The following is a 27,546-nucleotide window of genomic DNA, read 5'->3' as shown; positions in this document are numbered from 1 at the left end:
AGATATCCATACAGATTGCTACCTCACTTCCTTCAGGTCTCTGCTCAAATATCGCATATCTCTATTCTTAGTCTGCTTTTTTTAATGAACAGCATGTATCATCACCGAACATGATATATTTATTCATTGTGTCTCACCCCAGTAGAATGTAAGCTCCCTGAATTAATGTAAACAAGGAAATAAATACCTAAGAATTTCAGATAATCATAATGGCTATGGAGACAAAAATAAGGTAATGAGAAGAATATAAAGGATGGAGGAGCTGGATCAAGAAAAGCCCCTCTGAAGTAGGTACTGGCTTGTGAACAGAGCACTAAATGATGAGGCAGCCACATGCAAATCCAAGTAGAGGGTTCAGCCGGTGCAAGGATCCTGAGGCATGTACAGGCTGGCACACTTGAAGGACTTTCTGGGTCCAGCACTAGTCCCAGCCCAGAGCCAATCTCCATGGTTACAGGTTGGACTCCTGAGCAGAGTTGAAGGCTCTGTCCCTGCTCCTCCCGGGTCCACCGTTCAGGAAGTATTTCTATCAGGTAACACCCAGACAGAAAGGACTTCCATGGAGACAAACTGGTAGGTACCATCGCAGGGGGCCTACTGCAGGCCTGGCCCTGTGCTGGGAGCAGGAGAGACACAAAGATGTTGATGTCACAGCCCCTGACCCTAGAAGCTCACACCATGTTCAGGGGGATGAAGACTGTGGCAGTGGGTGAAGAGAGAGGAAGAAGAAAGCATTTCAGGGATCAAAAATAGACTACATAAAGACTTGTCAGGACAAGTCCAGGTGTCTTGTGGGAAGGAGAGTAGTTCAGTTTGTCTGGAGTTCAAGAGAGACGGCAGGAAATAGAGGGAGACTGGGCTTTTTGGAGGCTGATGGAGTCTTAAAACGAGCTCCGGCCTCGGTAGAACTTGAACGAGTTGCTTAATGACTCTCAGCCTGTTTCCTCATCTGTAAAACAAGGGAAAAACCTGCCTCACAGGGCGTGAAGTAGATGGTGTTCTGCATATAGAAACACTCAGTAAAGAGAAGATGCCCTTGTGGTCACAACTGATGAAAGCACCTTCTATGCTGAAGGACAATTACTACAAGCAACTGCCAAGAGAATTTAAAAGTGAGCAAGCTCTGTCCTCAGGACCAGCAGATCTGAGCGGCTTTCAAGAAGAGACTTGGAAAGCAGCGGCTGCTAGTAAGGAGCCGAAGGACGTAAATCCGGGCAGGCTCCGGGGAGGAGGCGCGCAGTGACACAGGAAGTGCATGGGGCGTGGACCCGGCGGGAGCGTGGAGACCCTTTCTCCCCTCCCAGGTCCCCTTCGCCCGGCCCGGCTCCCGGAACGTTGCGCGCCCGGAACCTCGCGGCCGGAGCGCCGGCGCGGCGGACCCGGAGCGCGATGGAGCGGGCGCGCGGGCCGTGGGCCGAGGCCACAGCGCCTGAGGACGTGGAGGAGGAGGAGGAGGTGGGGGCGGCCATGGCTACCGTGGTAGCGGCGGCGGGTGGCGCGGGTTCGGCCGTGCTGCAGTTAGCTGGTCTCTACCGGGGCCTGTGCGCGGTGCGAAGCCGCGCCCCGAGCCTGGGGCTCGTAGCGCCCGCGCAGCTGCGCGTGTTTCCGGTGCGCTGCGGGTCTCGCGTGCCCGCGGGGGGCGCCGACGGCAGCCGGGTCGGGGACGAGCTCGAGGCCAACCCTTTCTACGACCGCTACCGCGACAAGATCCAGCAGCTGCGCAGGTGCGAGCCCCGGCCGTCCGGCGGCGGGCGGGGAGGAGGGGCGGCGCTTGCCCTGCGTTTCTGGTGTGCCTGATGCTTTAGGTGCTTACAGCCTCCCTGCGAGGTGGGCACTACTACTGTCCCCACTCGACAATGATGTATCTAGGCTCAGAGAGGCAAGATCGCTTGCCTCAAGTCACACAGCTAGTGTCAAAGCTGAGAGTTCCGCAAAGCCCTGGCTATTTCTCAGTTGTCTGCCTGTGTTTTTTAGTTCTGAAAGACTTAACAGACCTTATGAAGCAGGCAGCTCCAAGACCCCTGCCCCATAGAAACGGGAAGATGCAGCCTTCCAGAGAAGGGGCTTGACTTGCTCAAGGTCACATATTGCGTCAGCTGTCTGGCCTAGAACTGGTGTTCCCAAGCTCCTAGCTAGAGCCCTGACTGCAAGGAAAGGAGATTGGAGGTGGGAGCAGGGTATCAAAGAGTAGTAGGGTCATAGTTGGATCAATTGAACCCTCTCATTAAGATTAGAAAACTGAGGATTAGAGAAAGTAAGAGACCTGCCCAAGAACACACAGCTGGTTGGGATTTATCTGATTTGGCATCCAGGGTACCTAACACTACCCCCTTCAGCTTCCAGATGGAAGGACCTGGAGATTAGAGGAAGTTGAGGTGGGTGTATATGAAAAGGGGCCAAAAAACCCCAAGAAATTTCACCTAGAGAAGAGACATTTAAGGAATGACATAATAGTAATTTTCAAGTACTCACATAAAAGGAATTAGACATTTCTCTTATTCCTGAAGGTGAAAGATACAGAGATAAGTTTAGAACATTTTAATAATAAAAGACATGCAAGGTAGGAGTGCACAGACTCCCCTGCGTAAGCTGCCCCTCAGTCTCTCTCCATTCATCATGGGAGGCCTAGGTGTGACTGTGGACACTGGCAGCCCTGACCCTAGTTCTGGCACTGGCAGCCCTGGCTGGGCAGGAGCCACTCACTACTGGGCAGGGCCTCTAGAACCACACAGTACACTGAGGAGCTGGTGCATGGGGAAAGAGGATGCACTCACATACATGGCAGTGAAGGGAGTGATGTTTAATGTCATCTCTGGAAAGGAGTTGTATGGAAGAGGGGCTCCCTACAGTGCCTTGACCAGCCAGGATTCCACCAGAGAGGTGAGCAAGATGTGCTTGGGTCTTGTAGATGTCACCCAGACATTACAGGTCTTATGGCTGTGGAGCTGGAGTCTTCACCAACATGTACAGAGCTAAATATCACATTGGCTACGCAGCCTAAAGAATTCTTAACAAGGACGGCGGCCTGAACCTGGACTTCAGACCTGAAGACCAGCCCCATTTTGACATAAAAGAAAAGTTCTGATGTTCCATCTTCGGGAGCAGGTTTTTTGGAAAGGCTCAGAGAGATACTCAGGTGCTAAATCTTTTACAAAATAGGCTGTCTGAAGCCTTTGAACCACCTACATCTGAATAAACAGATGTTTAACCTAGGGAGAAGTCTAAGAACTAGGTGTGTTCAAATAAAAGCGTGACACTGGGTAGGTATGCTATTGGATTCCTGCCTGAGAAGGTGACTCAGCAAGATGACCTCATAGTCCCCTTCCCATCTTGAGGATTTGAATTCCAAATGGGATTCAGACCTTGGACCTGAGGGACCAAGGTCTCTGTCACCCTAAGGACTAGTCTGCAGGAGAAAAATGTTACAAGTCCTCTTGAGGATTAACAATAGTTAAAAGCTGGACTTCTTTTTCCACTTTTTGATTTGTAGCCTTGTGCTCAGGCCTGAATAAATAAAGGCAAATCTTCAGCCTCTGAATGCCTGTGTCTCCTCTCTGTAGAAGTGGAACATGAGGTTTTGTTCTTTCCAAATCTGAAAAGGCCCCGGGGGTTTGACTTCTGGTTTACCTTTGATCAGGTCTGACCCAGCTGCTTTTGAGTCCCGCCTGGAGAAACGCAGTGAGTTTCGGAAGCAGCCAGTGGGGCACTCCAGGCAAGGTGACTTCATCAAATGCGTGGAAGAGAAGGTAAGACCTGCCCCTTTTTGTGTCGTAGGCTCACCAGTACTCTACACCCTCAACCCCAACCCTTATCCTGGAAATGGGCTCATTAATGGGTCAGCTGGATGAACTGAACTTAGCCTCTCTACTCAGCTCAGTCTCCATCCATAAATGGTACCCTACCTTTCTGGCAAACTACTGTGGTCAGTCACATGGAGATACGGAGGGATGGAAAGGGTAGCCACTGCTCCCATTGGGAGCAGTCAAGTGATCAAGGTACAGCACACATGGCAGCAGGCTGTAGAGATTGGGGGACAAAAGGGGCTTAATAGCAATTACCCTTAAATAAGAATCAAAGCTGGGGGAAAGCATGTTGAAGCTGTGTATAGGAAAGTAATCTAATGCAGTACTTTTCAAACTTTTTGACCATGACCCCCAGTAAGAAATATATTTTACATTGTAATTTAGTACACAAGTATATGATTCTAACTGAAAGAAATTTTTATATAACAATGCTTTTGCTACATGCATTGTACTCTAGTTATTTATTTTATCTTTTTAAAAACTTGGGCCACAATCCACTGAATTGATTTCAACCTATTATTTGAAAAATATCTATCTAGGATGATGCACAGAATTAATTGGAGTGGGAAATACCAAAACCAGGGGAAATGTACAGTAACCCGGGTGTGGGCTGGGTGCATCTGAAATAAGTTAGTTATGGTGGAAAATTGAGATTCCACTTTGTGTTTAAAATGAGAGGTGTTTCTTTTGCTTGGAGAATAACTTTTTTAGCTTTGGGTAGCCTAAGTTTTAAGATAATCCACTCAGCCTTTTAACAAGTGGTTCATTAAAATGAGCAGTAGTCAGGGGGTTAGTCATTATAGGGTTGGGGAGTAAATCCAATCTCCTGTGACCAACGTAGTTTACAACTCTATGTGAGCAAGGAAGTATTACAAGCATTACAAGAAGTATTACAAGTATTGCAAGTAATACTACTACAAGTATTTTAACAAATGCAATTTCCTATAATAAATCTATAGTGCCAGTAATAGTTCTTTACTGTACTATAAACTTTCAATATTAATATGGAAAAGCTCTTCGTCCCTTTTTGTAGGCAGACTTAGAAACTCAACTTTATGATAAGATGCAGATTTAGTAAAGATTTCACTTAAATTATGGGAACTCTTGGGTAAGTATGTACTTACTGTCTTTCTTACCTAGCTATATACAGAAAAAGGCTAATAGCTAGTGGCTCCATTTCAAAAGCCTCTTCTTTACTTTGAGTCATTGGTTCCTATCACACGAGACCCAGCATCCCCTTTTTGCATTAATTTTTTTGTAAATTCTTCCTTTTCTATTCTGAAATAAAATGTAGACAATATAACCCACCTACACACATAATTTCAGGGTGGGGGGGATCAATATAATGCCCTAACTATAATATAAGGAAAATATTTTTTAATAAAATACATATTTTTAGTACGTGAGTTTTTGAGCACAATTATTCTGTGAGACCTAATGCCGTCATCGGATGCTTTGACCTATATGTGAACCACCATGACTATAGGAGCAGCAAAAACTGACTGGTGCAGGGGTGCTGTGTTGGTAATTGTAAAACTCTCAAACCAGAAGCAGTGTTTTAATCAGTGACCATCACGAGATTCCACAACACAGTCTCCTCTCAAGTTACATAGTAGTGCTTCTGAAAAGTGTAGTGTTTATTAAAGCCATGTTTTTAAAAAGTGAAGAGAGGGAGGGAGGAAGGAAGGAAAAGAAAAGCAAAACAGAGTTAGATTCGAGGCCCACGTAATTATAAAAAGCTTTTTCACTTAAAAGGAAGTCTGGCTAGACATTGAGAAGTTGTGCAGGATGAGGGAAAATTCTTCATTATATATAGAACTTATCTGTAAAATTGCAGCTCGTTTAGCATCTCTGTCCCTCCCATACGTGCAGGTATCACCACCCAGTCAATTGTTGTGATAGCAGAAAAGTTGTCCCCACAGGTTTCAAAAGGCTCTACATGGGAGCAGTATTGTACTCAGTGCTCTTGAGACTCTGGCACATAGTTTCAGTTACCTTATTACCTTATTTCACTGATTCTCAAGTTCTCATTTTTTTCACATTTTGACATCTCTAAAATTGTCTTAAAATTGATAATAAAATATAATTATTGTGCTATTGTTTAACTGGCACCTTGTCTGATACATAAAATAATGGTGTGTCTTAAGATCAGTGGTGTCTTTGATTAGTTAAAATGCAATAAGCTTAAAATTTTTATTTTTGTAAGTGAAAGTGGAAATGAAGGATGAACTAGAGGGATGTTGTGGGGAAGGAATATACAAGGCTTGGGGATTGAAAGATGCAGGCAATTGTGGAATAGAGGGTTTTGTTTGTTTTGTTTTCACAATACACCTAAAGGCGAGTGGTAAGAAAATGGAACCAACTATCTTTTTTTTTGGATAATTTGCATATGAAGGAAAGACTGCATTAGGATGCTGCCAGTGTATAGGAAGGAGTATGACCAGAAAGACCAGGGTACATCCAATAGATTTTTCTACACCAGGCTTTTGTCTGATTTGTGGGTACAAGCTCTGTGGGCATAATTTATGAAAGGTTTGGATTTATGAAATCACAGAGTAACGAAAGGCAGGGTTTTATCCAGAAAATGCTTTTCAGCTTCAGAACCCCAGATGCAGCTTGTGCTTCTCTCCCCTGAAAGGCGTGGTCTCGAACTGAGAAGTTGCTTGGAAGACTCAGAACAAGGCGCCCTCACACTCACAAACAACTCAAAATAGGGTTTCCTGACTGTGGCCTTTACCAGAGATAATGGATTAAGAGAGTAAATAATCACCTTCAGTTGTTCTTGGCCTTTTTTGAGGCGAAATCTAATTTGATGGAAGGAATATTAAGACCGCGTAGTAAAAAAACTCCATAGTCTGCTGAGTGTGTCTGCCATCAGAAGTGCTGTCACAGATAAGAAGCAACCTTGGGAAAGACGTCTTTCCCTTTCTCACCACCTCTGCAGTCACTGTGGAGCAGATCAGCGGGCAGAGCCCAGAAAACCCAAGCAGCCCTCATTCTGGGCAGGAGTCCCTCATGTGCATAGTGGCAGGTATAGGATGCACTCTCAGTACTAGCAGATGCTGGTTACCAACAAAGGGATCCTCTCATCTCTGTATCAGTTTAGTCAAAGAAAAGTGGTCTCACAAACAGCGACTCTAAGAACAGTATGTGCAGTTACTATATGGAGTGGAGAGAAGGAAGTTTTTAGGTGCTTAAGTACTGGATAAGATTCTGGGCACCTCACCTCACTGGGTGGTCGTTTCCTTCTGAGATAAGTATGGATTGATACTCTATCTATCGTATATTTCAGACAAACACCTCAGGGAAGCAGCCTATGAGCAGAGGATTCACTAAGGACAAGGTAGGTGTCTTGACTATCCAAGTTTGAAGCCACATGCAACATCTGTAACAAGAGGCTGCAAATTTGAACATTTTTACAGTGTTTCAATGATTTTGTAACTTATCAACTGTGGATATGAGAAATATTTCTATGAATGTTTGTGTCCTTGATGTAACCCTTAGCATAGTGTGGGTCCTGGGGGTGCTAGAGGAAATAGCGTGATACCTTTTTTTCTATAGGAATTTGTTTTTAAAAATCAAATAAAAGCATATTTACTCTGTCACTTGATTTGCAAATAAGAAGCCACTCCTGGCAGAATGGCCGTTAAAGATAGCCCAAACTTATCCTCTTGCCAGATGCAAAGCCCTGCAGTGCTCATTGGAGGGTGAAGGACTAGGACATACCTGGAGACACTCCCCAGAACAGAACTGCCAGAACCTGCCTGGGCTTTAGGGGCCCACTTCTCTGAGCATCCGGCTTTGCTCACACTGCTTCTGTCTTTCCCGAAGATCTGATTCACTGTCCTGGCATGTTGCATCCCACAGGCTTACAGATACAGTTTAGCTGTTTTATTTTTTAAATTTGCTTTTTATTTTCTCTTTCAGACTCTCAGTTCTATCTTTAACATTGAGATGGTGAAAGACAAAACTGGAGATGAAATAAAACAGGTAATGAATGAAGATGGGTTGACGTACTCTAAGAAAATGGGTGCTCTATGAACCAAATCTGGAAGTAGGAAGGAGCATACATTTCCTGACACCTCTTCATAGCCATGATAGCAAAAGTGATGAATTACATGAAAAACAGGGTCATAAGAAAACTTGTCTTTCTTGGCCTCACTCCTATATATCTAGTCAACTCACATTTCCCCTTTCTTTTTCATTCCTGTTACCCACATCTTATTTAAAATCATCACTACTCTATACCTGGATTACTATACTACCTTTCTAAATAGGTCCCCCTGCTCTTCTTTCTCCCGCTCCCCCATTGTATCCTCACCAGCTGAGCTCTGCCCCTCTTAAAGTTCTGCTTTCATTGTGGAGAAGACTAATGTATTAGTTAAGAACACAGACCCTAGAACCAAGCTGCCTATTTAAAGTCCTAGCTCTGCCCACTTACTAGCTGAATGAATTTGATGAGTTAGTTAACCCCTCAGAGCCTTAGTTTCCCTGTCTGTAAAGTGGAAATAATAATAGTCCTTACCTCATAGAGTCATTTGGGGAATTAAATGAGTTAATATTTGTAAAGCACTTAAAACAGTTACTTAAAACAGTAAGTGCTATACTTGTGTTTTTAAATAAGTGAATAAAAATACTATGTTAGTAACCTGCTCACAAACGTTCAATGACCTACCATGTTCCTTTGCTTGGCATTCAGGGCCCTTCATTGTTATAGGACCTTCTGCAGGAAGTTTCCCTGACACATTCCTTCCGCGTACTCTCGGTCGTCCTGCCAGTTTGGTCATTCCAGTACCTCGATTTACATTTCTATTTAAATTTTCATGTCTGTGACGTTTTTCTCTAATTAGACTATAATATGCTATTTGTTGGCATTCCTTATGGTTCCGTGAATTATATTTTAGGTATATTGAGAGAATCAGAATAATAAAAACGGTGTACTGTGTGTCGGGTACTTTACTTAGTGTTTCATATACACTATTTCATAACCACTCATAACCACTGTGTAAAGTGGGTGCTACTATTCCTATTTACCACTGAGGAAACTGTAACTTAGAGAATTAAGTGACTTAGTAAGTGGTAGAGCTAGGACACAAACCCATGTCTGTGACTCTGCATCACGTTCCCTATGGGAAGTTGTGTGAATTGCCGTGGTTTTCCTTTGCGGGCTATATCGTTCATTTCAGCGAGCATTTATTGCATACCTATTAAATGTAAGGCTCTGGGCCAGCCAGGGAGATGAATGAGAGAATCCCCTACTCTCAAGGAGCTTGATGGAGCTTTTGGAGATTAACCTGGTGGAAGGACAGACACAAAAATAAGGATAGCACAGGGTTTTAGCCTCTGTTAATAGAGACTTATGCAAAGTCTCGAGGAGACCTCAAACGGCCTTTGGGAAGAAGTGCTAATGGAAAGTGGACACCAAGCATGTCCTTTAGGCTTCTCTAAGCCAGGCCCAGAAGTCTTGATCATATGACAAATATCATTTACACTTATAATTTTAGATACAAATTTGTGTGTTAAAATGATTTTGAGTAACCAAGGTCAACTGTGTTAGGAAACATTATCAGTCTCATACATTTTAGTGTTTATTCATAAACTACTACTAATACAAGGTCTGTCCAGAAGGTATCCAGCCATGTAATAAGAAGAATAGAGACATTTATTGAAGAAGATACAAGATACGAGAAACATTGTACATAGGACAATAATGCTTCAGTCCCCATCAAAGTAGGCACCTTGGGACCTCACACAGTTCTCCCAGCTGCCCCATCATATTTTCTTGAATCTCATCAGTGGTCTGAAGTCTCTTCCCTTTCAAAAGTGATTTTAGTTTGGGACAAGCCAGAAGTCACAGTGCTGTAGTGGGGCTGAGTAACCTGGGTGATTTGGTGTTTCACAAAAAAAGTGTGTGAGATGTGATGCATGAGTGGGCATATTGTTGCAATGAAGCTGTCAATTGCCAGTTGCCCATAGCGGTGGCCTTCTGAATCATCTGAATAGTTTCTGCAGAGGAATGTTAAGCTTAATGTAAAATTTGATGCAGATTCATTGCTCTACTCGCTCATTTTGAATGTGACAGCCACACAGTACACATGCTCACTCAATGGTGTCTACCGCCTCCACCAACTAGTACAGTGAAGTCATTGTTCACACATGCGCATTCCAGTCCACTGTCCTTAACTGCCAGGTTACATCAATGTTGTGCAAACTATTCTTGTTATATTAACAATGGCTGGGCTTTTTCTGGACAGACCTCATAAATTAAATAAAAATAAGTAGGATATGCTATCCTTAAAATGAGAAGACAGTGTTCTGACATGAAGGAAAAAGTAAAGCAATCTTAGGCTGCACTGGTAGAGTAGTTTGCGGAGTCCTGGGAAGCAATCGTCCTTCTGTGCTTTGTGTTGGTTCGATCACATTGTGATTAGCATCTCCAGTTGGTCCCCCATTTAATGGGAATGTTAATAAAGCAGAGCAGCTTTGAAGGAGGGTGACCCATTCTTAAACACCAACTCAGGTGACACCGTGGCTCTGATGTCTTCCCCGTGGCTCTGATGTCTTCCCCTACTTCGATGCCTTTGCTAATGTTGTCATTCTCTGCTTAGAATGTATCTCTTATCTCTACCCGACCTGTTTGTCTTTCCAGACTCCCTATTCATCTGGCTGACTCCTGATCACTTTTCTAGATACACCTTAAGTGTCCCCCCTCCGGCACTCATTCCCTAACTTGGGTTAAGCACCTCTTTGTTGCCCTCCAGAGCACCTTGGCTCTGGTTTGCGTGGTAGTTCTGTTGTGCCAAGCACAAACTTGTGTTATTTCAGCTTGTCTTCACAACAGTCCTGTGAGGTGACACTATTTCTATTTTATTCATGGTTATATGGATATTACTTAGTTATTGTTCAATAATTTGCCCAAAGTAGCATAGCTGTGAAATGATTGGAACTGAGATTTGTATCCAGTCTGCCTTATTTCAGACACTGGGTTCTGACTGACTGATGTCCTGCTCAATGAGAAGACCCACAGTTGACTAGGGAGTTCGGGTTTCAGAAAGGATGAGAGAAGATAAGAAAAACAAGAGCTTGTCTATTACACACAAGGCACGTCGTGAGAAAAATTATTAAGAAGGTCATAGTATCCATTTCTGTGACAGGAATTTGTTAGTAAGAGTTACAGTTTAATCACCTAGAAGAATAGATGCTATTAAATCTTTTTGTATTGTTGAACTAGTAGTAAAAGCATTGCATTAGATTTTCCTCTCTGTTGTCAAATAGCATGTTACTGTGAGCAGTGAAAGCTGTCATCATGTCTTGGTGCAGGTTGAAAAGATTACCCACATGTCACAGACATACTCTCTTTTTTGTACAGATTTGGCAGCAGTACTTCGCAGCAAAAGATACAGTCTACGCAGTTATTCCTGTAAGTAGTTTGGAGGGGAAATGAGAGTGTTATAGCATGAAGGTCATGTCTCTAACCTTAGCAGGCAGTTGCCTTTACTTTTCCTATGTTTATTGCCTCTTGAGAACTTACGTTTATAGCTCTCAGGGTTTTTATTATGCCCTGAGTACCGAAGATTGGAAGCTCCATATGGTATATTTATGGCTCTTGTTTTCCCTCTTTCTGGTTTAGAAATGTCCCTTTAAGTCAAGTCTCTGACAAGGGAGCATGGTGTAAGTTCATGTTGCTGAGCAATTTCCAAGTCTTTTATTTCTTTTTGGTGTTTTCCAAGCTATTGGAATTTGACACAGGGCCTCTAGCATGGGTTTCTTCCTTCCTTTCTAATTGATTTTAGAGAGAGAGAGTAAGAGAGCAAGAGAGAGAAAGAGAGTGAGAGAGAGGCGGACATCAATTTGTTGTTCCACTTACTTATGCATCCATTGGTTGATTCTTGTGTGTGCCCTGAGCAGGGATCAAACCCGGGCATATCGGGACAGCACTCCAACCAAGTGGACTACCCAGCCAGGGCCAGTTTCTTCCCTTCTTGTCTATGAGTGAGCTGATGTAGAGCCTCTTCCTCATTTTTTTCTGGCACTTCCCCTGAGCAAGTGGCATTTTCTTACGGGGTTTTCCCCCCTTCTTGAAATTGCTGTCTTGAAGATAGTCAGCAGCCACTGCTTGACCATTGAGATCAGCATTTGATGTATGGGGCTATCAGCTAGTTCTTTAATTGCTCTTCTTCCCTGAAAAGGAAGTAGCCTGGGGTAAGTTTATATCAAGAGCATAAATATATATACCAAGATTAAGATTAAGGGTAAAAACTTATAGGCATAAAAATTAAGCCAGACCTTTTGGTTGCTATGATAGTATTGCTAGTTTTTTCTGCCTCTTATACTTATGTACCCTTGCCCTTCATAAGTTTAACAGCCAAAGGATCTAATACTGGCTCATTGTTTGTTCAGGCCTTTTTAGGCTTCCTTCCGACAGACTTAGTGACCTGATATCTCAGACACTTGGCAGAGTCCCCTGGAGAGTGTGGGGCATTTGGAGTATACACTCTTCACACACAGTTCTGACATTGAACAGCAGTGAAGACGTCTGGTTTTTCCTCTCTGTCATAAGAGGAATTTGTAAATCATGAAACAGATTGTGTTAATTGTATTTTAGTTCTAGAATTTAGTCTTGGTGAATTTAAGTGTGATTGCGGCCTCTTCTGTTTTTTTTATTTGTAAATTTTATTCCTTTCTAACCTACAGGAAGAGAAGTTTGATTTGATCTGGACCCGGGCTCAGTCCTGTCCAACAGTAAGTTTCTGGATTGCTTGTCAGTGCCACCTACAAGGATGCTTTCTAACTGATCTCTTGATGTTCCATGTGATCTCGTGTTACAGTGCTATTTGTTTAACAGAGATGCTCATCTGTGGATTGTATTAATAAGTGAAATTTTTAGCCGTATAAGATCATGTGAGTTTGGCCCAGTAAGTCTCTGACTGTAATCGATTTCTCAGCCCTTTCTGATCTGGATCTATCAGTATAAGTGAATATTGGAGCAGCACCTGAGACTATAGTATTTTCAACTTCCTGTAAGAGTCTGTTTTACTAGCAGTTTTCTTTTCAGTTTTGGCCATGCTGTCTGATTGTATGTATCTAAAAGGAACCATGAGATTGTTCCTGGAGTAGTGAGCTAACAGAAGACCTAAGGGAAGGGAATAGGTAAGCTAGGCCAGCTGCCTGGGTGTTGGTAATAATTTCTAGGATTATCAAAAAAACTTGCCAAACATTACTGAGAGAAAATGAAAAACATGTAAGTAAATGGAAAGACATGCCATGTTCATGGATTAGATGACTCCATATTGTTGTCATTTCTGCCCAAATTGATGTCGAGAGTATAACCCCAATCAAAAGCCCAGTGGGCTTTTTTTTTTAAAGAAGTTGATGAGCTGATTTAAAAAATTTATTTGGATATCCAAAGGACCTAGAATAACAAAACAATTTTGAAAAAGAACAAAGTTAGAGGACTTACATTATCTGATTTCAAGAATTAATATAAAGCTATGTAATAAAGACAGAACTGGAACATAATCAACAAAAGAAAAAAGCAAACAAAATATAACCAGAGACATTGAAGTTAAGAACAATCTAACAATGGTCAGGGGGGAGTGGGGAGGGGACAGTGAGGAGAGGGGTTTACAGGAACTACTAGAAAAGACACATGGACAAAATCAAGGGGGAGGGTGGAGGTCAGGGAGGGAGGGGGGTTCAGCTGGGGTGGGTGGAGGGATGGGGAGAAAAGGCACACAACTATAATTGAATAACAATAAAAATTAAAAAAAAAAAGACAGTATAGTATTGGCATAAAAATAGACATGTAGATAAGCGGAACAGAGTAAGAATCCAGAAATAGACCGACTTGTGTGCGATCAGTGTTTTTCAGCAGAGGGGCCAAGGTAATTAAATGGAGGAAAGGATAATCTTACTACTTTTAAATTAATCCTCACCTGAGGATATGTTTATTGATGTGAAAGAGAGAGGAAGAGGGAGAGAGAGTGAGAAGTATCAATGTGAGAGAGAAATGTTGATTGGTTGCCTCCCGTACACGTACGTCCTGACCAGGATCAAACCCACAACCTTTGGGTGTACGGGATGGTGCTTCAGCCAACTGAGCCACCCAGTCAAGACAGGAAAATCTTACTCCTGCCTCATACTGTATCCAATAGTTAAATCAAAATAGATCATAGAATCTTAGTGATCTTGGTTTTGGTGATCTTAGATTGAATCTTTTTGATCTGGGGTTTGGCAAAGATTTCTTAAGTATAACACAAAATATTTTAAAAATCAATAAATTACATTTCACCAAAATTAAAATTTTCTATTTGTGTACACATGTTCATAGCAGCATAGTCACAACAGCCAAAAGGTGGAAGCAGCCCAAGTGTCCAGTAATAGATGAATGGATAAATTAAGTGTGTGTGTGTGTATGTGTGTGTGTGTGTGTGTGTGTGTGTATATAAAATGATATTCAGCTTTAAAAAGGAGGGAAATTCTGACACATGCTACAACATGGATGAACCTTGAAGATACTGTGCTAAGTGAAGTAAGCCAGTCACAGATGGACACATACTGTGTGCTTCTACACATACATGAGGTACTTAGTGCAGTCAGATTCACGGACAGAAAGTAGAGTGGTGGCTGCCAGGGACTGCGGGGCCGAGGAGACAGGGAGTTGCCGTTCAGTGAATAGGAGTTTCAGCCTGGGAAGGGAAGCGCTCTGCGATGGAAGGTGCCGATGGTGCGCAGCATTGTGAGCGTGCTTAGTGCCACTGAACTGTACATTTAAAAATGGGTAAATGGTAAAAACAGGTAAATTGGTAACCTTTATGTAATGTATGTTTTACCACAGTAAAAAAAAATTTAATTTCTACTTCTCAAAAGACATTTTTATAAAAATGAAAAGATAAGGCACAGACTGGGAGAAAACATTTGCAAGACATATATTGACAAATGACTTGTATCTAGAATATATTAAAAACTCTTACAGCTTAATAATAAGAGGACAGGCAACCCAATTAACAAATGGGCAGAAGATTCAGACTATTCACCAGTGAAGTAGGATGGCAAATAAGCCCTAAAAAAGTGCTTGACATCATTGGTCATAATGGGAATGCACATTAAAACCGCAGTGAGATACCACTAGGATGACTAAAATTAAAGACTGACCATTCCAAGTGTTGGTGAGGATATGGAGCAATTAGGACTCTAATATATTGCTAGTAAGAATGTAAAATGGGACAACCACTTTGAAAATAGTGTGGCAGTTTCTTTAAAAGTTATGCACGTACCTGCCATACTACCCAGCCATTCTACCCCTCGATATTTTCCCAGGAGAACTGAAAGTACATGAAAACATGTTCTCTGGCTACATATAATGGCTTGTACACAAATGTTCATAGGAGCTTTATTCATAATAACAAATACTGAAAAATACCCGAATCTATCATAGGTGAATAAATTAAAGAATTGTATATGTGTACATGTACACCATGGAATAATACTCAGGAATCAGAAGGGATGGACTGTTAATATTTGCAACAATGTGGATAGATCACAAAATAATTGTGCTGAAGAAAGAAGCCAACCCAAAAAGAAGCACAGATTCTGTGGGTCCATTTATACAGAGTTCTAGAGAATGCAGACTGACCGGTAGTGACAGAAACCAAGTCAGGGGTTGCTTAGGGAGAGTTGGGGAGAGAAAGTTATGAATTAAAAAGGGACTTTTTGGAGATGTCCATTGTGTTTACTGTGGTAATGGTTTCACAGTATACATATATCAAACTCATCTAATGGTGCACTTTTATATGTGTAATTTACCGCTTCAAGTAGACCTCAATAAAAGCTCTAAAAAAATGTTTTCCCTAACAAGGGGCCAGCAGTAAAATAGGCACTGAGGTTATTCCATCTAATAAAGCAAAACTGAGCCTGTGTGGTTGGCAGCGAGGAGACAGGCCCATGACTTGTGCATGTTGAATTGCTTATCCTTTATGTTGGAGCATCCTTCTTTCCTCCATCACTCATCCCCAAGTCTAATCATCTCAAGCACGAAGCTAATCACTTCTTGGTACTTAGAGCTGCAGTGTCAGCCTCAGATGATAAAGTATGAAGTGATTATACTTATTGGAACAAAAATTAATTCAGCAGCATTAGGAAGTTTGGAGATTGAAAAAGACCCAAATGTTCATCAGTGGAAGAATAGATAAACTGTGGTGAATTTCTATAGCAGAAATCCATACAACAGTGAAAAGTTAATGAATTAGAATTATAGTTATCAACATGGGTAAATCTCAGAAGTATAATGTGAAGTGAAAAAAGCGAGTTGCAAAAATATACACGATAAATAGGATTTATGTTTTTAAACATGCAGACAGTACTGTTTCTTGTTTATGGATATGCACATACACATTAAAAGTATAAAAACCTGAAAGGGAATGGCAGTCAGCAAATGCAGGATGGATGTTAACTCTGCGTTGGGATTGGAATGAGTTACACAGAGAGCTTAATTAAATTGGATATCTAATGCTTTCTTTCTCAGGTGGGTTGGGAAGTGTATATATGTTTGTTACATTACCATGTATGAATTTCATAACTTTAAAAAATGTTTTAAACCAAACAGTGAAGAAATTGAGTGAATGATATAGGTGGTCGGACGTAGAAGAAATTATTTTATTTATTCATCTACCTCCTTGTGTATTGTTTCCCACAGTTTCTGTGTGCACTGCCAAGAAGGGAAGGCTATGAGTTCTTTGTAGGACAGTGGTCAGGCACTGAACTCCACTTCACTGCACTTATAAATATTCAGGTAGGTGGCTTGTGCTCATCCCCTAGAGGAAAGAGGCGTAGCCCTTTGTGGAACCATGAGCCTTGCTGAGGCTCGAGGACACAGGCTACGTACTAACTTCCCGCAGTATTTGTCGTAGCACTGATGAATTGTCATACTTGGTACGTTGGGCTAGCTTTCTAGGCCCTATTCAATACCTCAGAATTGGAAGAGACCCCAAAACATGTTCTCTGGCTACTTTGGGCTCTCTCCTGTCTCTTCCTCTGGTCTCTAAAACATTTACTGCATGGGGCTCACTTCACAAACATGGGTGAGTTATAATGGTTAGAACCTTAAGGAAGGCTCCATGTTTTACATGAGTTTTATTGATCAAGTCAGCTTTCTAAGGTGCTGGATGCATAGTTTCCATTCCATAGATGCTGTTTTGTTTGCTTCCTCCTTTTTTTTTTTGTTTTATCCCCAAATATTAGATTAAGTTCAATCCAAAGCATTTGAAGCTTTTAAAGTAAAAGTCAGTATTTTATATCAGATCATAACGAGGATTGGCATTCTATATTTGGAGGCCAAATCTGGCAAAAAAAAACAAACAAACAAAAAAAAAAACTAGCATGTATTATATTGATTTTGAAGTTGGAATAAAGAGAGTGCAAAATAGAATGAGGGAACAGCTTACAATTCTTTATAATTCTTCTGACAATCATTTGTTGAGCCCATACTGTAATAATCAACATTTGATATACTTACTATGTGCCAGATTTTTCTGGCACATATATTATCATTTAGTCCTCACAAATATCCCATGAGATAGTTACTATTATTTCTATTTACAGAGAAGAAAGTAGGCTCAGAGAAGTTAGTTCACACAGCTAATAGCAGCAGAGCTGGGTTTGACTGAGTTCAGGTCACTGACTCCAAAGTCTGTGAATTTAAACATTCTGCTATTGTGTTAGAAACTATGCTAGGATATAGATACCTTTGAGCCCAAGTCCTGCCCTCAGGAAACTCATGTACAGCTATAAGAAAAAGATCCAGAAACATAATTATGATGAAAATGATCAGTATAGAAGTATGTTCAGGAGAAGTGAGAAGCTGAACTATTAAAAGTACCCTAGCAATACTGAGATACTGATAATAAAAGGACTTGCTCAAAGTTTAGAGATGAAATCCAGAAGTTTTTTTAAGGTTTTATTTATTTATTTTTAGAGAGGGAACAGGAAATAGAAAGAAAGGTAGAGAAACATCATGTGGTTGTCTCTTGTGTGCCTCCTACTGGGGACCTGGCCTGCAACTCAGACTTGTGCCCTGAATGGGAATCAAACCCGTGACCCTTTGGTTCGCAGGCCAGCACTCAATCCACTGAGCCACACCAGCCAGGGCCAGAGTTTTTTTTTAATGTACAGTTGTTTCCTCCTACACTGTATGAGGGCTTAGCTTTGAACCCAGTCTCTCTTCCTAGTCTGTATTGAGGTCTAGTAACTACTGCCCTGTCCATTCTTTGTGAAATTATGATATTCTCATTCTTCTTTTCCCCCTACCTCCCACTCAGATTGTATTTTAAAACTGCACATTACAAATCTGGCCCATGTGCAAACTCTCCAGCTGTTTGCTGCAGCTTAGAAGAGCTCAGTCTTCAGAGCCAGCCAAGGGGAGTAGATTTCAACTGTGAAATGCACTAGTCCATAAAAGTGGCAATTACACAAGCATATTGCTTTCTTTAGGACTTGATTTGGTAGCTGCTTGTGCTGTTTTGTTTTTAAATATATAGCCATGATGAAGGATTCACTGCCTACTGTAAACATTTTCTGGGAAAAGAGCCAAACCTTTTTCAATTGAAGACACAAATAACACTGTGCAAACTGTCACTTTCACCCTGCCTTGGCAGGCCTAACCTTCCCCCACATACCAGTCCTCCGACTCACTAGACACCCAAGGGGCTGGTGAGAGCCAGAATTTCCTCCAGACGCTCCGTTGCTCTGAAACTGCAGTTTTGTTGTGGTGGTACCTTATTGGGCCTTGATAAGTGTTCCTCCTTACAGACCCGGGGGGAAGCTGCAGCCAGCCAGCTGATTTTATATCACTACCCTGAACTTAAGGAAGAAAAGGGCATAGTACTGATGACAGCAGAAATGGATTCTACATTTCTGGTAAGAATCAACTTTTGCCTCTTTGGATGTCCCTAGTAGCCCTGAAGGTATTATTCTTCTGCAAAAGCTCAGGAGAGGTGAAATTCATGAGAGCTATATGAATTTGTTTCTCACTTAAAGTTGACAATAATTAGGTATTGCTCAAGCTCTTCTAAGACTTGAAGTTAGTACAGATGCTCAGTCACTTCACGGTTTTGAAGTCCAGACACTCTGAACACACTCTGCACCTGGTACCTCTCTAAAATTCAAAAATTCTGACTTCAACAAAACATATCTGGCCCTAGGGGTTTTTAAGGTAAGAGACTATGGACAAGTACATGGCTGCTTCAGGGTAGAGAAGAGTTCAAAGTCTAGAATAGTTCTCAATCTTTTATCTTCCATACTGTTTACATGTACGACATGCCTCGTACACAGTGACTTCCTTTGCCCCTCTTCCCGTTCCCTGGGATAGAGCATCAACCACGTGCCCGTCGATAATGATACCCATTGTGCGTGTTCTGTCTGCATATCCAGAGTCAGGAGCAGTCTCGCGATCACTGTACAGCCTGTTTGTCTGATCTTGCTCATTTTAGGCTCATTTATCTGGCAACATTTAAGTTCAGGATGTCCTCAAGATACTGGCCACTCTCATGCCTCTTTTCCCTGAGATTTTTTATTACAACACCCACTTATTTTTTCCTCTCTCTCTTACCAGCTGCAAACAGGTAAAAGTGATGGCCCTCAGCTAGTAGTTCACAGTAGCTGAAGTCGCAAGTCTTGGACACAGTGGGACTCTGCTTCCCTGTCTTATTATTCCTGAAACTGTCAGTCCCATTTCTCCTATTCTTCCTTCCACCCATCACACTCAACTGGAAGTCACCCAAAGTCCTGTCCAAGAAGAATCGAGTTGCCATTAACTGAGATAGACAAGGTTGTGGGAAGAAAAGCTTTGGAAGGAAGATCAGTAGCTCACTTGTGGGCACATTAAATCTGAGATGCCTGTTAGACTTCCAAGTAGTAGGCAGTTAGATACATGAGCCTGGAATTCAGAGGAGAGGTCCAGGCTGGGGGTATAAATGTGGGAGTTATCGGCAACAGATGATTGTTTAAAGCTGTGAGACTGAATGAAATGACCAAGGAAGTAAATGGAGATGAAAGAGAGAAGAGGTCTGAGAACTGAGCCCAGTGGAGATGCTGAAGCATCAGCGAAGATTTAAGAGAAACAAGTCAGTGACGCAGGCAGAAAACTAAGATAGTCGAATGCCCTGGAATCTGAGACAAAACGTTTCAAGGAATAGGGAGTGTGCAACTGGCCACATCGCACTTGCTGGTAGGGAAAATGAGGTGAGGACTGGGAACTTACTACATCTCACAACATGGAAGTCATGGGGACCTTTACAAGGGTCAGCACCTAATTGGAGTGCATTTAAGAGAGGATGGAATTAGAGTCAGCATAAACAAGTCTTTGGAAGGGTTTTCTGTGAGGGGAAGGAGAGAATGGGGTGTTAGCTGGAGGGGAGAAGTGGGAATGAGAGTGCTTTTGCTTGGTCTTATTTATGGGAGAAATAATATTTGTATGCTGATGGAAAGATCCAGAAGAGAGGAAAATGTTGCAAATGAGGAGAAATAGGGGAGAACTGTTGAAGTGATATCTTTGAGTGGGTAAGTCTGGGAATGAGGGGAATACAACAACAGAAGCGAAGCCAGGATATAAGGACACAGATGCAGTTAAATGGATAGCAGAGATGGTAGAAATTCTCTCTAGGTGGCTTAGTGAAAAGAAGAAAAGATCAGAGAGTGAGGAAGGAAGACTAGAGCTGTTGAATGTTAGCGTGGAAAAGAGAATGTCTAAAATTACTATCTGGGGCAGGAGTCACCGAACTACATATAGCCTGCAGACCAAGTCCACTCCACTGTCTGTTTTTAGAAGGCCCATGAGTTAAGAATATGTTCTACATCTTTAAATGGTTTGGAGGGGGAGGGTGGGCTAATGAAGAATATTTCGTGACCTGAGAAAAGCATATGAAATTGAAATTTCAGTGTCTGTAGAAAAAGTTTTATTAGAACACAGCCATGGTTGTCATTTACATATTGTCTCTGGCTGTTTTAGGTCCACAAGAGAGTCAAGTAGTTGCAGCAAAGACTCTGGGGCCCATAAAGCCTAACACATTAACTGTCTGCCCCTTTACAGAAAGCGTGTGCCTGCCTGTGGTCTAGGAAAATGGGAGAGAGAATGGCTGTGCGGGTACGGGCACAGAGAGAGGGCTGAGAGTGGGACATAACCAGGGTTATGGGTTAGCCAACGGGCACAATGAAGAAAAATAGGAACCAGGAGGTTAAAGCACAGGAGTGATTATAATTGTTGACCATAGAATGCCAGCTGGGTAAAGAGGGAAGTGAAAACAAGAGAGGTTAGAGACAGAATTGTGATTCCTAGCAGAATAAAAAGATTTTTGAAGCTGGAAGTGAGCTTAAAAGACAGAAAATAGTAGACAAAGTATGGGTGTTTCAAATTGAGATTTGGGGGGATTTAATTACCAATAACAACAAGGTTTAAGTTTTGACCTGAGGAGTGAGTGCCTTGGAGAGTGCACTTTATTTCTGGTCTTCAGCACAGGACAGCCTCGAACGAGTGTGCACTGTAGGGGTCAGAGGAGAGAGCCTTCTATTTTGGCATTTTGACGACCTCACTTTGTTGGTCTCAAGCTGCTACACAGTTCCCATCGTCATTAAAATTCACTTCCTGGTCTTATAGTGTTCGATAGCACACCAGACAATGTAAACAGGGTGGGCCAAAGTAGGTTTACCATTGTTCCTATGGAAAATAACACAATAATTAATAAATAACAATATAAGAATAAACTCTGTGTTGCGCATACTCACAACTATGAATCTATTTTTGCCCCACCCTGTGATTTACCTTGTATAAATCAACTTGACTGTGAATGTCTAGAACAGCAAAGTAACTCCTCTTTTTATGTTGCTGATAGGTTCTTGGAACTGCAGCAAAATGACATAGAACAAAACCACTTTCACCATAGGCTAATTGATTTGTACAATAGTTAAGCTCCTACAGCATCTCATCAATATTATAACAAAACATTGAATGAAATGTTATTCAAGGAGCTTCTTTGCAGAACTAGACATGTTAGAAGTTACTGTGGTGGGAAACCTAGAAGTGTAACATGAAAGAGGAGAAACATGTTTGTTATTATACCTGCTTATTGAGCAACACAGGGAATTAATATGTTTATCTTCTTGGATCTTGGAAAGAGAGGAGACTATTGCTGCATGTGGAGAGTTAAGAGAGCAAAAGGCAGGGGGTGACTAAGGAGCTGGGTGCTTTCTATAACCGTCAAGAGACAGATGCACATAGCTCCCTGAGTCTACCTCTCTACCCACCATACTGGTGGTCTTCTAACTAGTGGGAGGAACCTTTTATCCAAACAAAATCTATGTAAACCCTAAGACAGAACAGCTGAAACAGAACTGAGGCGACTTCAGACACCTGCACAGAGCCCCTAAGACTCTACCGTTGGAACAGCTTTGTTCTAGAGTGAACACAGCTGAGATAACCCCTATCTCCACCGTCCTAATCCTCAAATAAAAACTGATTGTCAGAGGCCCTACAGTTCATGGGCTCAGAGAATGGCGCTACCTGCCTTGGATTATGGCAATGTACTTGCTTTAGAAATAGTTTCCTCTTGGGGCATGTTTGAGTATAATAAGGTAAAATTGATGAAGCAGAGTTAATGACCTTGATCAATCTTAATTATCTTGCTCCACCTGAAACAGTATCAGGGTGAAGTAGAGGGAGTACCAGCCTGGAGTCCAGAAGTCAGATCGTGGCTCTGCCACTTGCTACCCACATGACCTTGGGTCTATCCCTACACCTCATTTGCTTTGGGTTCCTGGCTTATTAAATGAGGACTGGGTGGTCTCTGAGGCCCCTTCCAGCTCTGAAATTCTATTAATTTGAAATAGCCAGCATTCTGGAAAAAGGCTTTCAATTGAAGATCTAGTCTCAGAGATTAGTGCCTGCTTGTGAGAAAATGAGCTGAGAGCCCCATAGGAGAGAATGTAGATAAAGCGGCCTAGGGTATTTATAAACCCATCTCCTCATTCTGTAGCTAGACATAGCATACTTCTGACAGTCAGTTTTAGTAGGAATTTTTCATTATCCTTCGGCGTTGAGTTTTGGCCATATGAACACAGTGATAATGAGTAAGTGCCTCTGACTAGCCAGAACTGGAGAATGTACAAGTAGCAAAAGCAAGAGTTGCTTGAAGTAACTCATGTAAGGCTGCAAGAGTGTAACCTATGCCCTAACCCTACCTCTGTTTATACATAGAGTGGTCTGGTGACCATTTCCCTGCCTCTGAGCTTTCAAGAAGGTGGCCTCTTTTCTTCCCTGGGACTTTGCTGGTGTATTAGTTAAAAATGGCTGCATAGCAAATTGCTCCAAACTTAGTGACTAAAAACAAAAATGTATTACCTCATCGTTTCTGGGTCGGGAATTCAGGAGCAGCACAGCTGGGGGCTGTGGCTCAGTCTGTCATGAAGCTGCCCTCAAGCTGTTGGCGAGGGCTACCGTCATCTGAAGGCGGGCTGGCCGGAGGGCCCACCCCTGACCCCACTCTCACGGCCGCTGGCAGGAGGCCCATTTCCTGACCATGTTGGACTGTTTAAATGTCCTCATGGCACGGCAACTGACTTCCCCAGAGCATGCGATTCATGAGAGAGAGCAGAATGGAAGCTGTGGTGTCTTTTGTGACTTAGACTACAGGGGAACGACAGAATAACTTTTGCTGTTAAGTCACAAGGAAAGGAAACTGGCCTCCATCAAAGGGGGGTGTCATAGAGTCTGTGGGCAGAATGTAAACTGTCACAGCCGGCTTTGGCACTAGTGTTCTCACTGAGCTGGCATCGGGAACAGGTTTTATCTGAGTCATGCCTGGTTAGTCAAGAACTTAGTGCTCACTAACGTGTTCTTGGAGCCGGGTAACTATTGTGCTTTCCTTCCCCCTTGAAATAACAGTGGTAAAGGAACTGAGTGAAGAAGGAAATTTTGAACATATGCATTAATTTATTCAAACATTCACCAGATGTCAGTATGTGCAGGGATATAAAACAAGCACACATACTTTGAGGAATTCATGTAGGAAAGACAGACAAAAAATAAAAGGAAAAAAGGACAAATACAATACAGTGTGATAAATGCTATGACAGAGGTAAGCATGGGGTAATTTGGGTACACAGAGAAGGGGCACCTAACTAAAACTCGGGAGTTCAAGGAGTTGGGGACACTTCCTAAAGCAGTGACTCCTGGCTGAGGGTCTACTTGCCACAGGACTCAAACACAGAGCTTTGCGGTCCCCTGCAGGAAAGGGCCTCACTGTTCTTTTTACCTTGCTTACAGAATGTTGCTGAGGCACAGTGCATTGCCAACCAAGTTCAACTCTTCTATGCCACTGATCGGAAGGAGACCTACAGGCTAGTGGAGACGTTTAACTTCAGACCGAACGAGTTCAAATATATGTCTGTCATTGCTGAATTGGAGCAAAGTGGACTTGGAGCGGAATTGAAATGTGCCCAGAACCAGGATAAGACTTAGAGCTGTTAAGGGTTGGCTCCTACACAGTCTGCTCAGCCCTGGGGTAGCCTAGAGCACACCCACCCCCTGAACTCTCAGAAGTTTGCCTCTGTACTGAGCAGTCTCTAAGGAGTTGTGCTGTGTACTTATGCAAGAAGAAATCATAGAGGTGAGCCCTAATACTTGATATTCAGGAACGAAGATACCCAAACATTCTGATAATTATATCTCAGCGTACCTGAGGTTTCCTTTATAAGTGTTTGAGGTCATAATCAAAGACAGCCAAGGATTCCATAGGATGGTTGACTTGATTTTACACATTGTAACATTTTGTTACAAGTGCATTTGCATTCTGGGCATTGTGACAGCACCGCTCCCAATTGTGCATAGTTCCTCATCTTTATAAACTTGGGCCAGGATAAGCTTGAAGACCTGCTGTATAATTAGATGTGGGCTTTACATGCTCTTCCCATGCGCCAGCTGGCTGGCCAAAAGCATCACCCAAATATCCTGTTTAGACTCTAGAACAAGCAGGTATTGCAGAAAGGATTAAGACTTCATCTAGACTCCCCCATAGTTGCCTTTAGTGTAGCTGGTTTGGAGTGTCAGTAGATTTTAGGTACACTTAAACACACAGGTACAGTGCCTGCATATATTTAAACCATGGTTTGTTTAAACCTGCTTCTCTGACTCTGCCTTTTAGAAGCTGTGTATTTGGAGGGGGTGAATCAGTGCAGTATAAATAAATGAAGTTTTTTGTAAGAAAGGATTGATCCAGATTTGCATGATTTTATGTATTTTTTTTTTAACAACTCTAAGCCAAGCTAGATTGGGTGGGGAGAAGTTAAAGCAAAAAAATAAAATCTGGCTTATAATCTTTGTTACACTCAGCATTGACGTATACGCTACATGCTGTCTGTAGAGTCAGCGCTGCGAGCTGATTTGATCAGAACTCCTCTTTGCACTCAGTGGTTGCTTGAAACACCAAAAACGAGAAAGGAGCTCTCCAGCGGGGGAAACTCCCTTGTGGTTTGAAGTGTCAGTGTTGTGGCTCCGTGACAGAGGAGAGGGGGGTGGTTACACACCAGCCTTCTGAACCCGAGGTCCCATCCCCACCCCCTCATTGTCGTCTGCCGCCTTCACTGCGCCTTTCCCTTTCTTGCTCTAACACGCTCCACTTTGCTGCTGCCTGAGATCTGGTTGTATGACGCTGAATATGGTGAGTGGGAGTATAACCAGTACTTACCCTTTCTGTGTATGTTTGTTTTCTTCATTAGAGGTTGGGCCAGGTTCTTTAAATGCAGTTGGACTTCCCACCAAGTTCTTTAAATGGGGTTGGACTTTCCATTATTTTCTGAGCCGTGTCTGTTTTGTTGTACCTCTGAGACTGTAGGTAAAAAGAGACAAATAGTGTTTGTTTAACCTGGAAAAGCTGCTAGTCTTTCACAATTTCTCTAAAGACCGAGCTGTTTCCTAATGCAAATTCTGGACCTACATCTGGTCCTGACAGTTCATTTTTTGAGAAACTTCAGTCTGGATGTTTTGATTCCCAGGAATCTTTAACATCAGGTGAAGTTGCTTTCATGGGTATCCATTTATGTTTGCTTTTCCGTCCAGATGGACCCAGTTCCTAGACATAGTACATTTTCATAACACCTCCACCAGAGGGTAAGAAAATGATGGGAAAAGAAATAAGAACGGGCTGCTCATTTTATTGTTCCTCCCAACCTTTCCCTAAGTCCCCACTTGCCAAGTTACATTGGACATGACCACAGCAACATCTAGCTGTTCTTTGTATTTACCTAGCAAATCTGGCAAAGACCTAAAAGAAAATTGTGACATTAATCAGTAAATTTCTCCCCTGGTGCAACACAGTGTTATAGGAAGTGGACAGGCTTTAGAGGTAAATGAATCTGGGTTCAGATGTCGGTATTGCAATTTACTAGCTCTATAATGTTGAACAAATTATTAAAACTCCAATTCTGTTTATCTGTAAGATGGGGATGATAATATCTACCTCATAGAATTTTGTGAGGATTAAATTAATTTACAGACTGTAGTAGAGCTTGACAAATGTGAACTCCCTTCCTCTTCTCTGCTCCCCCTGCCTGGCACTAAAGACCAACACAAATGAACATTTCAGATGTGCAGATCATTCTTCGCACCAGCTGAATGAGCCAACTGCATCTCACAAGCTCTCAGACTTGAAGTGAAGTACGTCGAGCACTTCAAAGTGCAGATTCCCAAGTCCCAGACTGCAGCCTGCTGAATCATGATCTTTGCAGAAAGTGCTGGGAATCTGCATTTTAATATGTGCTCCAGATGATTCAGATATAGGTAATTCACCAGCCACACTTTGAGAACCATTGCCTTATATGTTCTTCACACACACACACACACACACACACACACAACCAGGTCTTTTCCTATGGACATGAGCCATAGAATCAGATTCCTCTGCCCCTTGCCTCCCACAGTGGTCCCCTTTGCACACTCTACATTATATTTATTTATGTGTCTTTTGCCCCCACTAGACTGTGAGCTCCTTAAGGGCCAGGGCTTATCTCCATTCCCAGTGCCAAGAACATGGCCTGGAACATAGAAGATGCTCAGTTGTTTGTTGAATAAATAAGTGGCATGGATTTTGGCCAAAACATTATCTTGTGTGTGTGCCTATGTTTAAATATTCTGAATTTGAGAAAATCTCTACAGGGATCCCCAACCCTTTTGGCACTGGGGACCAGTTTCGTGGAAGACAGTTTTTCCATAGACTGGGGTTGGGGTGGCGGTGGTTTCGGGATGATGCAAGTACATTACATTCAGGCTCATCTCCTACTGTACAACCCCAGTTCCCAACAGGCCCGGACTGGTACCAGCACCAGTCCATGGCATGGAAGTTGGGGACTCCTGTCTTAACACACATAGATTGAGAACTTACTAAGTAGGAATATTTGTAAACCAAGCTACCAAATTATATACAAAGTCTCTATAAGTCGCCAACGTGCTGGGCTGGCCACTCAAAGCGATTCAGTGGTCGCTCCCAGAGCACCTCCTCAGCCACCGCCCCGTCAGGTGCTGACGCAGGGAGATGAGTGGGAAAGGCCCGATCTCCAGCTCTGTTCAGCCACTGCCTGGGCCTCTCTGGCCTGTGATTCTGTGCCTCTCATCTAGCACCTGGTCATAGTTTACCTTGTCTTCCTCTCAGGGGGTTTATGCTGCTACTTTCTTCTCCAAACAGGTTGGAAGCAGTAGCCACAT

General features: G+C 42.5%; 1 protein-coding gene across 2 annotated transcripts; it reads left to right on the top strand.

The window, feature by feature from the left end:
* Positions 1 to 1,226: 1,226 nt before the first annotated feature.
* On the top strand, positions 1,227 to 26,947 carry ATPAF1 (ATP synthase mitochondrial F1 complex assembly factor 1). Of its 2 annotated transcripts, none has more exons than XM_053920697.2 (9): positions 1,227 to 1,787; positions 3,638 to 3,746; positions 7,096 to 7,146; positions 7,731 to 7,793; positions 11,173 to 11,223; positions 12,498 to 12,545; positions 16,498 to 16,593; positions 18,609 to 18,716; positions 24,115 to 26,947. In XM_053920697.2, the coding sequence occupies exons 1-9, from the start codon at positions 1,390 to 1,392 to the stop codon at positions 24,307 to 24,309; spliced, it is 1,119 nt and encodes a 372-aa protein (XP_053776672.1). In that variant the 5' UTR covers positions 1,227 to 1,389; the 3' UTR covers positions 24,310 to 26,947. The 2 variants fall into 2 exon arrangements, with proteins under 2 accessions (XP_053776672.1, XP_024426846.3); XM_024571078.4 differs by having other exon boundaries at positions 1,250 to 1,724.
* The last annotated feature ends 599 nt before the right edge of the window (positions 26,948 to 27,546 follow it).

This window comes from Desmodus rotundus, chromosome 3 (genome assembly GCF_022682495.2).
Source record: "Desmodus rotundus isolate HL8 chromosome 3, HLdesRot8A.1, whole genome shotgun sequence".
NCBI classification, from domain to species: domain Eukaryota; kingdom Metazoa; phylum Chordata; class Mammalia; order Chiroptera; family Phyllostomidae; genus Desmodus; species Desmodus rotundus.
This window is presented reverse-complemented; position numbering and strand designations above follow the sequence as displayed.